At 39.5% G+C, this 14,667-nt stretch overlaps 1 protein-coding gene across 1 annotated transcript in view; it reads left to right on the top strand.

Moving 5' to 3' along the window:
- The window catches only part of EFCAB5 (EF-hand calcium binding domain 5), a 114,468-nt gene that overhangs the window by 87,748 nt on the left and 12,053 nt on the right, over positions 1-14,667 (top strand). The window contains exons 21-24 of the mRNA XM_057716360.1: positions 3,120-3,223; positions 5,344-5,597; positions 6,888-7,171; positions 14,349-14,445. Coding sequence (XP_057572343.1) covers positions 3,120-3,223; positions 5,344-5,597; positions 6,888-7,171; positions 14,349-14,445 — 739 coding nt within the window. The remainder of the gene's footprint in view (positions 1-3,119; positions 3,224-5,343; positions 5,598-6,887; positions 7,172-14,348; positions 14,446-14,667) is intronic.

Genomic DNA, 14,667 nt, shown 5'->3' with positions numbered 1-14,667 from the left:
GAAAAAGAATTCTCATTCTTTTTTAAAAAAATTTTTTTATTCAATTTTATTTATTTATTTGTTTATTGACTGTGTTGGATTTTCGTTGCTGTGCGCGGGCTTTCTCTAGTTGTGGAGATTGGGGGCTACTCTTCGTTGCTGTGCACAGGCTTCTCATTGTGGTGGCTTCTCCTGTTGCGGAGCATGGACGCTAGGCATGCGGGCTTCAGTAGTTGTGGCACGCATGCTCAGTAGTTGTGGGGCATGGGCTTAGTTTCTCTGCAGCATGTGGGATCTTCCTGGAGCAGGGCTTGAACCCTTGTCCCCTGCATTGGCAGGCAGATTCTTAACCGCTGTGCCACCAGGGAAGTCCAAGAATTCTCACTCTTTTGACAATAACTATAAGTGAGGGAACATAGGAGTTTCAAATTCTCTAAGGTATGAAACTCAGGCTATCTCTTTTAGTGTGAATAATAATAAATATCATTATTATTATTATTATTTATTTAGTTTATCACCCCAAAGCACCTATGTCTAACTAATTATTTGGAGCACTGAATTTGTTAAACATGTAACTGAGTAGGCAGAATAGTTTCCCTCCACCAAAGTGTCTATATCCTAATTCCTGGAATCTGTGAATATGTTACCTTAGTGGCAAAAGGAATTTTGCAGATGTGATTAGTATTAAGGACCTTGAGATAGGGAGTGTCCTGGATTAGCCAGGTAGGACCTATCTAATTATATGCGTCATTAAAAGCAGATAACAGTTTCTGGTTGTGGTCCCTGAAAGATGAGAGGATGGGAGAAGAGTCCCAGAGATGGCAGTGTGAGAGAGTTGACACCCCGTTGCTGCTTCTGAAGCTGTGCAAAGACCTAAGGTCTCTAGGCGCTAAGGGCAGCCCCCAGCTGACAGCCAGCAAGGAAACCAAAACCTTAGTCTCTAACATGTGCCTGGTTTGCTATCTTAAGTCATATCAAGTAGGCTTTTGAAAAAACAAAAGCCAGAGATGAGCAGGTGATTTCTGCTTTCCACCTCTTCACATTTCTTTTCTTCGGTCACACAGACTTGCTGCTTGAGTGGGGAGGAGGGTGGTATACAATACCACAATTATTGTTTCACATCACACCATACATAATACGAGGGTGAGTCAAAAATCATCCGCACCCTGGCTGTAGAATTTATTTTAATTAACTTTTAGAAAAGACAAATACATCACTTTTTGACATAATCTCCTTACTTTTCAGTATACTTTGTTCATCTGTCAACAAGCTTTTGTAATTCCCTCATTAAAAAATGTTTTAGGCTGAGCTACAAGCCGTGAATGCACCAGTATCTTCACTTCATCAGAAGTGAATCTTCATCCTTGTAGGGCTGCTTTCAGGGGACCAAACAGGTAAAAGTCCAATGGAGCAAGATCAGGACCATAGGGAGGAGGCTTTAACACCTGAAGACAAAGTTTTTGCAGAGTGTTGACAGTGTGGGCAGAAGTGTGGGCATGCGTACCCTCAGACCACAAAACAACGAATCACTGCATGCTGCTCTTTCATGCAAATCACAAGTGGAGCATCCATTTTTGCTTGCACTGCAGTTACAAAGGAACTGATATAACACGTTCACACCTGCACAGTAGTGACTGGGGAGACAGTAGCCTCGAAAGGAAAGTGCTGATAAAACAGTTGTGGCCAACAGAAGTTTTAATATAACCAGAGTGCAGTTAATTTTTGAATTACCCTCATAGAAACCTTTTTTTTTTTTTTTTCTTAAATTTTGGCCGCGCTGGGTCTTTGTTGCTGCATGTGGGCTCTCTAATTGTGGCACGAGGGTTTAGTTGTCCTGCAGCATATGGGCTCTTAGTTCCCCAACCAGGGATCGAATCCCCCCATCACCTGCAGTGGAAGGTGGATTCTTAACCACTGGACCACCAGGGAAGTCCAAAACTTTTTTTTCACCTCGGGGTCTTCAAAAATGCTATTACCCTGCCCAGAACATTCCCCCCACTTCACTCCATCACCCTTAGGTCCTACCTGAAGCAAACTACAAACTTTACCAAGGGACATTTATTTTTTTCACAAAGTTAAAAAATCATATCATGATTATTTTCACAAGAAGACCACTTTTTAAAAATATAATTTCTTTCCAAAATTATTTTTTTAAAGTGTAACAAAATTCCAAGAAAAATTCCAGTATGATTTTTTTTAATCTGCTGAATGAGTTTAATCTGCATCTGGAAGAAGAATAAGTGCATGAGAATAGCTAAGAAAATGAAGGATGGGAGGGAATTTACAACCGCGGTCTGGGGAAGGATGGATGATTCTATTTCAAAGGCTGAAATGATTAAAGCAAGGTTGATACATTGATGACATAAAAATGTAAAACTTTCTTGCACCAAAGTTATAAACACAATTAATTGCCACATATCTGACAAAGAATTAACAGTGTTATATAAAAATCAATGAGATTTTGAAAATCCAAAGGAAAAATAAGCAAAGGATAATTTTATTTAAAACAAAAACATTTTATGCAAATGCAAAAAAACAAAACACCTCATGCAATGGGAAAAAATGTTCAATTTTTCTCATAATGAAATAAATACAAAGTTAAGTAAAAGATAATTTCTTACCTACCAAATTGAAAAAGATTTTTTAAACTATGATTTGAAATGTCTGTTAGACATCTAAGTGGAGATGTTGAATAGGCAGTTGGATATGTGAGCTTAGTGTTTGGGAGAAATCCAGGCTGGTAAATAAACTATATTTAAAACCATTCGACTGGTTATACAACATTGTGAATGTATTTAATCCCACTGAATTGCACACTTATGAATGGTTAAGATGATAATATTATACTGTGTATATTTTACCAAAACAACACAAAACAAAACAAAAGAGACTGTATGGGGTGACCAATAGAATGAGTGAAGATAGGGGAAAAAAATTCTGAGACCCAAACCTTGAGACCCTCCAAGTGTTTGGCATCAGTGCAGCTCAAAATTATATTGACCTTGACCTATAATTTGAAAAACATTTTATATCACCTAAGCTTTTCTAATTTTTTTCTATTTATTTGTCCCCAAAAGTCCTAATGAGAGTTTGAAGTCTAAGCACTCCTCTCTGTAATGAAATCTCTGCCTCTTTTCAAGGATTCAGACTATGTTTTACGAAATATGATGGTCACAGGACACCTGGGTCTAACAGAAATCCACAAGAACCCCCCTATCATCTTTAGGAAGACATGCATCTTCAGGTATGAGACATACCTCATGGTCTGTTTTGACTGCCAGCTTCTGCCTCTTTATAATATACATTGGCTCACATTCTGATTGGGTTTTAAAGAAAAATTACTGTACACCTTTGTCTCCCTGGGTCTTTGCCCCCTTAAGTCCTTTTTAAAACAGAATTCAATTTAGTGTTTTATTTTCTATAATTGTCCTGTAAACATGGACAACACCCACCATGGTTATGAAAAATACACCCACATCACTTAATCAGAGCTCATCCTCTTAATGTTAGCTAGCCTGTTGATGTGTATTTTTTATTAAAGAAGAGAGGCTGGGACAAAGATGGGGAAGAGGTAGAGAATGTTGCCTTTAAATAAGTACCCAGTTCTAGATTACCTTGAATGCCTCTCACCTGTGGAATGCAAAGAACCCTATTAAACTGTGTGGACAGATGCAAAACAGATCTTAACTAGAATACATCTTTGCAAAAAGGGACCACTGCTTCTTAGAGGGTCAGCATAGTTGAATAAGCAGTAACCTATCTCAGACTAGTAGGCTAATTTGACATTTAAGTACCCATGTTAATTCAGTTTTAGTTTGGCCTCATACCAGAACGTTCATTCAGTTTTAAGCTCTTTTCCATATAGTTATTCCTTGTGCTGGTCAAGAGTTTTACGGGAGTCCTTGTAACACCCAGACTTAGAAGCTCAGATTCCTGTGTGTAACTCAGAGCAGGTGCTTTCTGAGGAACTTGACCAAGAAAGCTTAGGATGATGCATCATTACTTTGTTATCATAAAGACACAAAGTGATGGCTCAGCTGCAGCAAGCGGTAGGAATGGCAAAAGAAGGACATAACCTTCCCTATCATTATAGGATTGATGTTGTGAACTATAAGTGTGCCTTTTTTTTTCTTTTTTTTTTTTTTGCCGCGCCCTGCAGCATGCAATATCTTACTTCCCTGACCAGGGATCGAACCTGTGCCCCCTGCAGTGGAAGCAGGGAGTCCTAATCCCTGGACCACCAGGGAATTTCCTAAATGTGCTTTTTGACACTATGCAAAGCACCAACATTTTTATGAATTCTTCAAAGAAATGACATCTCAATATCACATAAGAACTTCCTTGATGGTCCAGTGGTTAAGATTCTGCGCTTCCACTGCAGGCAACGCGGGTTTGATCACTGGTCAAGGAAGTTCCGCAGGCCAAAGTTCAGCCAGGAAAAGAAAAAAAAAAAAAAGATGCACTCAATATCATGTAGATGGGAAAAGAGGGAAAGAGACAAAAAGAGATACCTCACTAGAGAAAGAAGCATCCACTACACTTCTGTGAAAACCTCAAGTCCCTCACTGAAGCAGGTGCTGTGAATGCCCTGCCCGGATCCCCACAGACCTTCTGCCAGGGGCTGCAGGCCCTACTGCCAGTGACTCACACTGTAACTTTCCCTGAAGAAGTGCCCTTGAGCAATGGGAGCCCCTCACCAGGAGGTGCCATGTGTTCTGTAAACACCCTCCCTACGCACACCCAGAGTGGCTTAGAGCGCTAATGATTGACAAAAGACCTCTCCCTGCCTCAAGGTGGGGCAGAGTCTGTGCACAGTTTGCCTTCCAAAGCTCCCTTTGGGATCAGGCTGAGGCTAAACTTCACCTGAAATCCCGTTCTTACATAGCTTCTCCCCCGGGCCTATCCTGCTTTTCTCAGACCCTTACAGTTTTCTCCTGAGAGCACGCCCTCAATAAATCATTTGCACAGGCTCTGCTTCTAGGGCACCTGACGGAACATGCTCATTGTTCCTTCAGGCATTCAACCAATACTTATTGGGCAATGTGTAAACAAAAAACAAATACCCTGAGATAAGGATAAGTATATAGTAAAAACAAGAAGGCAGAGTATTAGGGTGGAGAGTGACTCAGGTGCAGCTACTTTAGATTGCGGGGTCCGGGAGGGTTTCTCCATGAAGAGCTGAGGGAGCTGAGGGAGAGAGCCCAGTGAACTCAAGGGGTGGAGTGGTCTGGGCAGATGAAACAGCAACAAGGGCTGGTGTGGATGGAGTGTAGTGGGCCCAAGAGATGATTCAGTGTGTTTGGGTGGAATGTTATGAACAGGCTGTTATTTTATATCCTTATGCTTATTTGGTTTTGGTTTCAGAGATTTCCTCTTTAAGTGTACAGACAGTTCAGAAGTTGTTTTGGCCTCTGTCTGTGGAGAAAACCACATAGTAGTTCCACTTCGTGAGAGAACAGGAGAAGCTTTGGGAGTTCTCGATGTTAGCATTGGCAGGAATAAGATGTTGTTGTATCGAGAATTTAAAGATCTACAGAAAATGATGAAGGTGATCCAAGTTGCTTGCAATGAAATACTGGGCGAATTATCTGGAGAAACAAAGAAAAACTATATCTTAGGTATTGTGAATGCGGCGAAAATCTGAATTCATGGATTTAATAAGTTTGGGGGAAATCACAGACAATGCAATAAAGGATGCCTTTTCTGAAATGAATTGTTCTGATACATAGATCTTTCCATGTGGAAGGATTTCCTCCATGCAGTCTGGGGCTGATGATTACGGGCTATAAATTACAGCAGAGGGTGAGGAACCACATTTTCTTGGCTAAAATCATGGTTTAGAACTGGAAGGACTCATAAAGGCAATACAGAAGTAGCATTTATTGGGTTGGCCAAAAAGGTCGTTCGGGTTTTTCCATAAAATGTTACAGAAAAACCTGAATGACCTTTTTGGCTAGCCCAATAGTAAATGCCACATTACGTATCGAGCACTTTAATATGTTATTTCAATTAGTCCTTACCATAACTCTATGAGGTGAGTGGTGATTGTTTCATTTTACAGATGAGGAAAGTAAAGTTCAAAGAAACAAAACAACTTGCACCAAATCACATAGTTAACAAGTGGTGAAGGCTGGATTTGCACCCTAGTTTGGGTGCTCTTTCCACTACATTACAGAGCATTAACTCATCGGAACATCTCATTTTACAGATCAAGAAGCTAAGGCCCATCAAAATTAAAGTCTAATAGCAAGCTAGTGCGCAGCCAATAAGAGACCTCCGTCCTTGTAATTCCACATCCACTAGGCTTCCCTTAGCACAAAATCAATTTGGGCAGAAGGGAGGAAGAAGGAAGCATGGAAACTTTTGGCTACATAGAATGGAATAAGTAGAAGTAGTAGAGTAACACTCTGTGGGATATAGCTGAAACGTTTCTAGCCATTACATTGTAGGATAGAAAGAAAAAGGGAAAGACGATTTACATCTTTTGAGCATCCACTATGTGTAAGACCTGGGACTAAGCACTTTTACATATACCATCTCTTATAATTCCCACAGCTCAACAGGGAGGTAGGGATCAACTCTATTCTCACAGAAAATGAAAAGGAGGCTCAGAGAGACAACAGAACTAATAAGGGGGAAAGTAAGTATTCAAACCAAGGTCTAACTACAAAAAAGTGTTCACCTTTTCCCAAAGCCTCTTCCTGTGAACTTCACCAGGCATAATTCCATTTTTACCTTTGGATTTCATGACTAGAGAAACTAAGATTGTTTAAAACCATAGGATATGATCTTCTTTTTCCTGAAAAAAAAAAGAAAAAGAAAAAAGTTTACTATATTATGCTCAGAACCCTGTGAGAAAGTGATGTGTGTACTAAACAACAATGTGGAATGTCATTCTGTTATTCCAGAGATTGAAAATATGGGAGAAGTCCATCGGGCAGGCATTCTCTTCTTCCGAGTCATGCTGAAAGAGCTACAAGAGTGCCTCAGGCTGCTTACCTCCATGGACTTTGTGTCACTGATGCTCTATGATTATGATCCTCTGGCAGAGGCAAAATCACCAGACAGCCAGTCTCAGGAGTTGGAAGCCAACGTAAAACTAGTACAGGACATCCTGAGAGGGATTATCTTGTTCTTTCACCCGGAATTGGAATTATCAAGTGACTTAGGAAATTGGGATCAGTGTAAACTGGTAAGTTTTTTTTTTTAAGTACTCTTTATTGAAAAATAACCTACACAGAGGGTCCGCAGTGCAGCTCAGCGTTCCTGCACCGAGACGTCGATCCGCGGCTGAACGGAGGGTCCAGGAGCGGGAGCGTGGGAACCGGAGAGCTGGTTCAGGGTGAGAAACATTGTTGCCGGTAGGGTGACGGACCGAGAGGACAGGAGGGAGGAAGTCCGCAGAGAGGAGTGGCCGTCCCTGAGAGCTGCCCGGCCATGATGGCGGCTGGAGGCTGCAGGCTCACAGGCTGGGGGGGGGGGGGGCGGGCAGGAGCCGCGCGCATAGCCTCTCTCTCTCTCTTTCCGTGCCTCTGCAACAGGCAGTGGAGAGATGCCCTGCCGGCCACCTAAGGCGCTCAGGGATAACAAGCACCCTCAGGCACTCGGGCGGGGCTAGATTAAAACCCCTTGCAGAGAGGCTGCCGAGAGAAAAAAAAAACAACAACAGCAACAACAACAACAAAAACCCCGAGAGAGGCCCAACTCTAAGACTTTCTGTTTATGCCTGAGCCACCAGCGTCCCTCTACAACAGGCACCTCCAAGCCCGACTGAAACAACAGTGTGCCACTGCTCACTCACTCCCAGAAGGAGCCACTATTGTACCCTCTCCCTCCCCACACACCGACGCTTAAAGACGAACAATAAAGGAACCTCTGCTGGTCACAGATAATGCAAAAAAACCCAAGGCAAGGAGAAGGACACTTACAGCTGAGACGCTAAGGAAACAGAAATAGTAGTATCAATACCTATTGAACTGGTCCATTCTGGGATCAGTTCTGGATTTTTTTTTTCTTTTTTTCTTTTTCTCTCTCTCTCTTTTTTTTTTTTCTATATTAAATACAATCTTAGCCCTAAAGGATCTACAAGTTTTATAACATAATTTTTTAATGATATTTTTTATTCTTTTTTTTTTTTTTTTTGCCTTTTTATATACTTCTATATCTAGCTAAGTTTTTGGTAGTATGGACAATATATCTCTCATACTTTCCTTTCATCCCTATCTTTTATACATTTCTATTCCTTTCTTTTTATTCACATATTTCCAACCACATTACGCTCTTCTGTTCCCCTTTCTTCCAGCCTTTTTAAGTTTATTTTATCTTAACATACTTATAAGCAACACTATCGGTCTGCTCAGACTCCTTGCTCTGTTCTCCAGAGGATGCACTGCCTTGGTATTTAATGTTAGGCTTTTGTCTTTATCTTAGTTCTTAGTACAGTTGTCTAATTACATTCTGAGAATCTCCATTCTCTCTGGTGGTACTCTGGCTCTTTTCTATATTTGATCCTAGCTTACAAAATCTCCCTGGATTAATGTTTGTATGTGTAAGGTGTTATTTGTTTGTTTGTTTGCTTTTGCTTTTGTCTCTGATTTGATCTGTTTCAGTTGTCAATTTCTGTTGGGTTTCTCTTTAAATATCTGATAGCACACTGGGGTTCTGTCAGGTCTTTCTAGAGCCTTATGTCCTAATGGATTCAGTAATTGTGTGTCTTATACATGTATGTGTTTCCTAGACTTAATATTTGTTTAATCCAATACTTGGACATTAGTCTGAGGCTTGGACAGTCTTCTATAAACACCTCTATCGCCAGGACAAGCAACCCCAAAAGTTTGCACAACCATGAGGAAACAAAGAAACACCATGCAGGCAAAGGAGCAGGAAAAAAACCCAGAAGACCAAATAAATGAGGAGGAAATAGGAAAAATGCCTGAAAAAGAATTCAGAGTAATGATAGTAAAAATGATACAAAATCTCGATAACAAAATAGAGAAAGTACAAGAAACAGTTCATAAGAACTCAGAAAAACAAACAGCAATGGATAACAAAATAACTGAAATTAAAAATACTCTAGATGCTATAGCCAGCAGAATGACTGAGGCAGAAGAACGAATAAGTGAGTTGGAAGATAGAATGGGGGAAATAAACGCCACAGAGCAGGAAAAAGAAAAAAGAATAAAAAGAATAGAAGACAGTCTCAGAGACATCAGATTAAGCATACCAACATTCGAATTATAGACATCCCAGAAGAAGAAGAAAAAAAGAAAGGGTCTGAGAAAATATTTGAAGAGGTTATAGTGGAAAACTTCCCCAACATGGGAAAGGAAATAACTAACCAAGTCCAAGAAGCACAGAGAGTCCCATACAGAATAAACCCAAGGAGAAATACACCAAGGCACATATTAATCAAACTAATGACAATTAAACACAAAGAAAAGATTTTAAAAGCAGCAAGAGAAAAGCAACAAACAACATATAAGGGAAAACCCATAAGGATAACAGCTGACCTTTCTACAGAAACTCTGCAGGCCAGAAGGGAATGGCAGGATATACTGAAAGTCCTGAAAGAGAGAAACCTACAGCCAAGAATACTCTACCCAGCAAGAATCTCATTCAGATTTGAGGGAGAAATCAAAACCTTTCCAGACAAGCAAAAGTTAAGAGAATTCAGCACCACCAAACCAGCCTTACAACAAGTGCTAAAGGAACTTCTCTAAGTAGGAAACACAAGAAAAGGAAAACACCTACAAATACAAACCCAAAACAAGTAAGAAAATGGTAATTGGAACACACATGTCAATAATCACCTTAAATGTAAATGGATTAAATGCTCCAACCAAAAGACACAGACTGGCTGAATGGATACAAAAACAAGACCCTTCTATATGCTGCCTACAAGAAACCCACTTCAGACCAAGGGATACATATAGACTGAAAGTAAAGGGATGGAAAAAGATATTCCATGCAAATGGAAGTCAAAAGAAAGCTGGAGTAGCAATACTAATATCAGACAAATTAGACTTGAAAGTAAAGACTATTAAAAGAGACAAGGAAGGACACTCCATAATGATCAAGGGATCCATTCAAGAAGAACATATCACAATGGTAAATATCTATGCCCCCAATATAGGAGCACCTCAATACATAAGGCAAATGCTAACAGCTATAAAAGGGGACATCGACAGGAACACAATAATAGTGGGAGACTTGAACACCCCACTTACATCAATGGACAGATCATCCAAACAGAAAATAAATAAAGACACACAAGCTTTAAATGACACATTAGACCATCTCGACTTCATTGATATTTATAGGACATTCCATCCCAAAACGACAGACTACACTTTCTTCTCAAGGGCACACGGAACATTTTCTAGGATAGACCACATCTTGGGTCACAAATCAAACCTCAGCAAATTCAAGAAAATTGAAATCATATCAAGCATCTTCTCAGACCGCAATGCCATGAGACTAGATATCAATTACAGGAAAAAAACTGCAAAAAATACAAACACATGGAGGCTAAACAATTCACTCTTAAACAACCAAGGAATCACTAAAGAAATCAAAGAGGAAATCAAAAAATATCTAGAAACAAATGACAATGAAAACACAACAACCCAAAACCTATGGGACGCAGCAAAAGCAGTTCTAAGAGGGAAGTTTATAGCAATACAGTCCTACCTTAAGAAACAAGAAAATGATCGAATAAACAACCTAACCTTACACCTAAAACAACTAGAGAAAGAAGAACAAAGAAACCCCAAAGTGAGCAGAAGGAAAGAAATCATAAAGATCAGAGCAGAAATAAATGAAAAAGAAAGGAAGGAAGCCATAGCAAAAATTAATATAACTAAAAGCTGGTTCTTTGAGAAGATTAACAAAATTGATAAACCATTAGCCAGACTCATCAAGAAAAAAAGGGAGAAGATGCAAATCAACAGAATTAGAAATGAAAAAGGAGAAGTCACAACGGACACCTCAGAAATACAAAACATCATGAGAGACTACTACAAGCAACTATATGCCAATCAATTGGATAACCTGGAAGAAATGGATACATTCTTAGAAAAATACAATCTTCCAAGACTGAACCAGGAAGAAATAGAAACCATGAACAGACCAATCACAAGTACAGAAATTGAGGCAGTGATTAAAAATCTCCCAACACACAAAAGCCCAGGACCAGATGGGTTCACGGGTGAATTCTATCAAACATTTAGAGAAGAGCTAACACCTATCCTTCTCAAACTCTTCCAAAATATTGCAGAAGGCGGAACACTCCCAAACTCATTCTACGAGGCTACCATCACCCTGATACCAAAACCAGGCAAAGAAGTCACAAAAAAAGAAAACTACAGACCAATATCACTGATGAATATAGATGCAAAAATCCTCAACAAAATACTAGCTAACAGATTCCAACAGCACATTAAAAAAATCATACACTATGATCAAGTGGGGTTTATCCCTGGGATGCAAGGATTCTTCAATATACGCAAATCAATCAACGTGATACATCATATCAACAACTTGAAGGATAAAAACCATATGATCATTTCAATAGATGCAGAAAAAGCTTTTGACAAAGTTCAACATCCTTTTATGATAAAAGCTCTCCAGAAAATGGGCATAGAAGGAAATTACCTCAACATAATAAAAGCCATATATGAAAAACCAAAAGCCAACATCGTTCTCAATGGGGAAAAACTGGAAGAATTCCCTCTAAGAACAGGAACAAGACAAGGGTGTCCACTCTCACCACTATTATTCAACATAGTTTTGGAAGTTTTAGCCACAGCAATCAGAGGAGAAAAAGAAATAAAAGGAATACAAATTGGAAAAGAAGAAGTAAAATTGTCACTCTTTGTAGATGACATGATATTATATATAGAAAACCCTAAAGACTCTACCAGAAAACTGCTAGCACTAATTGATGAGTTTAGTAAAGTAGCAGGATACAAAATTAATGCACAGAAATCTCTTGCATTCCTATACACTAACAACGGAAGAGCAGAAAGAGAAATTAAGGAAACGCTCCCATTCACCATTGCAACCAAAAGAATAAAATACCTAGGAATAAACCTGCCTAAGGAGGCAAAAGATCTGTATGCAGAAAACTTTAAGACATTGCTGAAAGAAATCAAAGACGACACAAACAGATGGAGGGACATACCATGTTCCTGGATTGGAAGAATCAACATCGTGAAAATGACTGTACTACCCAAAGCAATTTACAGATTCAATGCAATCCCGATCAAATTACCAATGGCATTTTTCACAGAACTAGAGCAAGAAATCTTACGATTTGTATGGAAACGCAAAAGACCCCGAATAGCCAAAGCAATCTTGAGAAGGAAAAATGGAGTTGGTGGAATCAGGCTTCCTGACTTCAAACTATACTACAAGGCCATAGTGATCAAGACAGTATGGTACTGGCACAAAAATAGAAAGGAAGATCAATGGAATAGAATAGAGAACTCAGAAGTAAGCCCAAACACATATGGGCACCTTATCTTTGACAAAGGAGGCACGAGTATACAATGGAAAAAAGACAGCCTCTTCAATAAATGGTGCTGGGAAAATTGGACAGCTACATGTAAAAGAATGAAATTAGAACACTTCCTAACACCATACACAAAAATAAACTCCAAATGGATTGAAGACCTACATGTAAGGCCAGACACTATAAAACTCCTAGAGGAAAACATAGGCAGAACATTCTATGACATCCATCAAAGCAAGATCCTTTTTGACCCACCTCCTAGAATCATGGAAAGAAAATCAAGAATAAACAAATGGGACCTCATGAAACTTAAAAGCTTTTGCACAGCGAAAGAAACCATAAACAAGACTAAAAGGCAACCCTCAGAATGGGAAAAAATAATTGCCTATGAAACAACAGACAAAGGATTAACCTCCAAAATATACAAGCAGCTCATGAAGCTTCATACCAAAAGAGCAAATAACCCAATCCATAAATGGGCAGAAGACCTAAATAGACATTTCTCCAAAGAAGACATACAGATGGCCAACAAACACATGAAAAGATGCTCAACATCACTAATCATCAGAGAAATGCAAGTCAAAGCCACAAAGAGGTATCACCTCACACCGATCAGAATGGCCATCATCACAAAATCTGGAAACAACAAATGTTGGAGAGGGTGTGGAGAAAAGGGAACTCTCCTGCATTGTTGGTGGGACTGTGAGTTGGTACAGCCACTATGGAAAACAATTTGGAGGTTCCTTAAAAAACTACAAATAGAACTTCCATATGATCCAGTCATCCCACTCCTGGGCATATACCCAAAGAAAACCATAATCCCAAAAGAAACATGTACCATAATGTTTATTGCAGCACTATTTACAATAGCCAGGACATGGAAGCAACCTAAATGCCCATCAACAAATGAATGGATAAAGAAGATGTGGCATATACACACAATGGAATATTACTCAGCTATAAAAAGGGATGAGATGGAGCTATATGTAATGAGGTGGATAGAACTACAATCGGTCATACAGAGTGAAGTAAGTCAGAAAGAGAAGGACAAATATTGTATGCTAACTCACATATACGGAATCTAAAAATGGTACTGATGAACTCAGTGGCAAGAACAAGGACGCAGATGCAGAGAATGGACTGGAGAACTCGAGGTTTGGGAGGGGGCGGGGGGTGAAGGGGAAACTGAGACGCAGCGAGAGAGTAGCACAGACATATATATACTACCAACTGTAAAATAGTCAGTGGGAAGTTGTTGTATAACAAAGGGAGTCCAACTTGAGGATAGAAGATGCCTTAGAGGACTGGGGCAGGGAGGGTGGGGGGGACTCGAGGCGGGGGAGTCAAGGAAGGGAGGGAATACAGGGATATGTGTATAAAAACAGATGATTGAACCTGGTGTACCCCCAAAAAAATAAAAATTAAAAAAAAAAAAACAACAGATGATTGAACTTGGTGTACCCCCCAAAAACTAAAAAAATTAAAAAAAAAAAGAAAAATAACCTACACAAGTATAAATACACAAATCATAACTGCACAAATCCTAAGTATACAAAGGTAAGAATTTTTACACAATGAACATTTGTAACAGGCACCTAGATCAAGGAACAGAACATTGGTGGCCTCCCCAAAGCCCTCCTTTGTACCCTCTCCCATCACTAGCCTCACATACATACACACACTCTCTCTCTCTCTCTCTCTCTCTCTCACCCCAAGGGTAACCAGAATCCCAACTTCTAACACCATAGATTGGTTTTGCCTGTTTTAAGTGTATGTAAATAGAATTATGTAAACTGATGAATTGGGCAGTCTGCTTCCACTTGTTGATGATTCTATAACTTTTGTTCTTTGTTCACAGTATCTTAACCAAAACTTAGTCGAGAATATTTGTGACTTTGATCCAACTGCTGGGAAACTGAAGGTTAATTTAAAGCTCATTGATGAATATATCAGAGGTAAATTTCCACTTAATTGTGGTCTAAATCTATTCCAACAGCAAAAAAACACCATTGCAATCCAGAGACTTTTATTAGAATAAAGCAAGTGGCTCATACATTCAACTTTTAGGGGCAAATAGTTCTGATTATAGTCTTCTGAAAGAAGGGCATTGTCTACAGTCTACTGCGATCCCCAAAGTGACGGTCTATGCCACACATATGAGAATTCAGAAGCACCTC

This window comes from Hippopotamus amphibius, chromosome 17 (genome assembly GCF_030028045.1).
Source record: "Hippopotamus amphibius kiboko isolate mHipAmp2 chromosome 17, mHipAmp2.hap2, whole genome shotgun sequence".
Taxonomy (NCBI): Eukaryota; Metazoa; Chordata; class Mammalia; order Artiodactyla; family Hippopotamidae; genus Hippopotamus; species Hippopotamus amphibius.
This window is presented reverse-complemented; position numbering and strand designations above follow the sequence as displayed.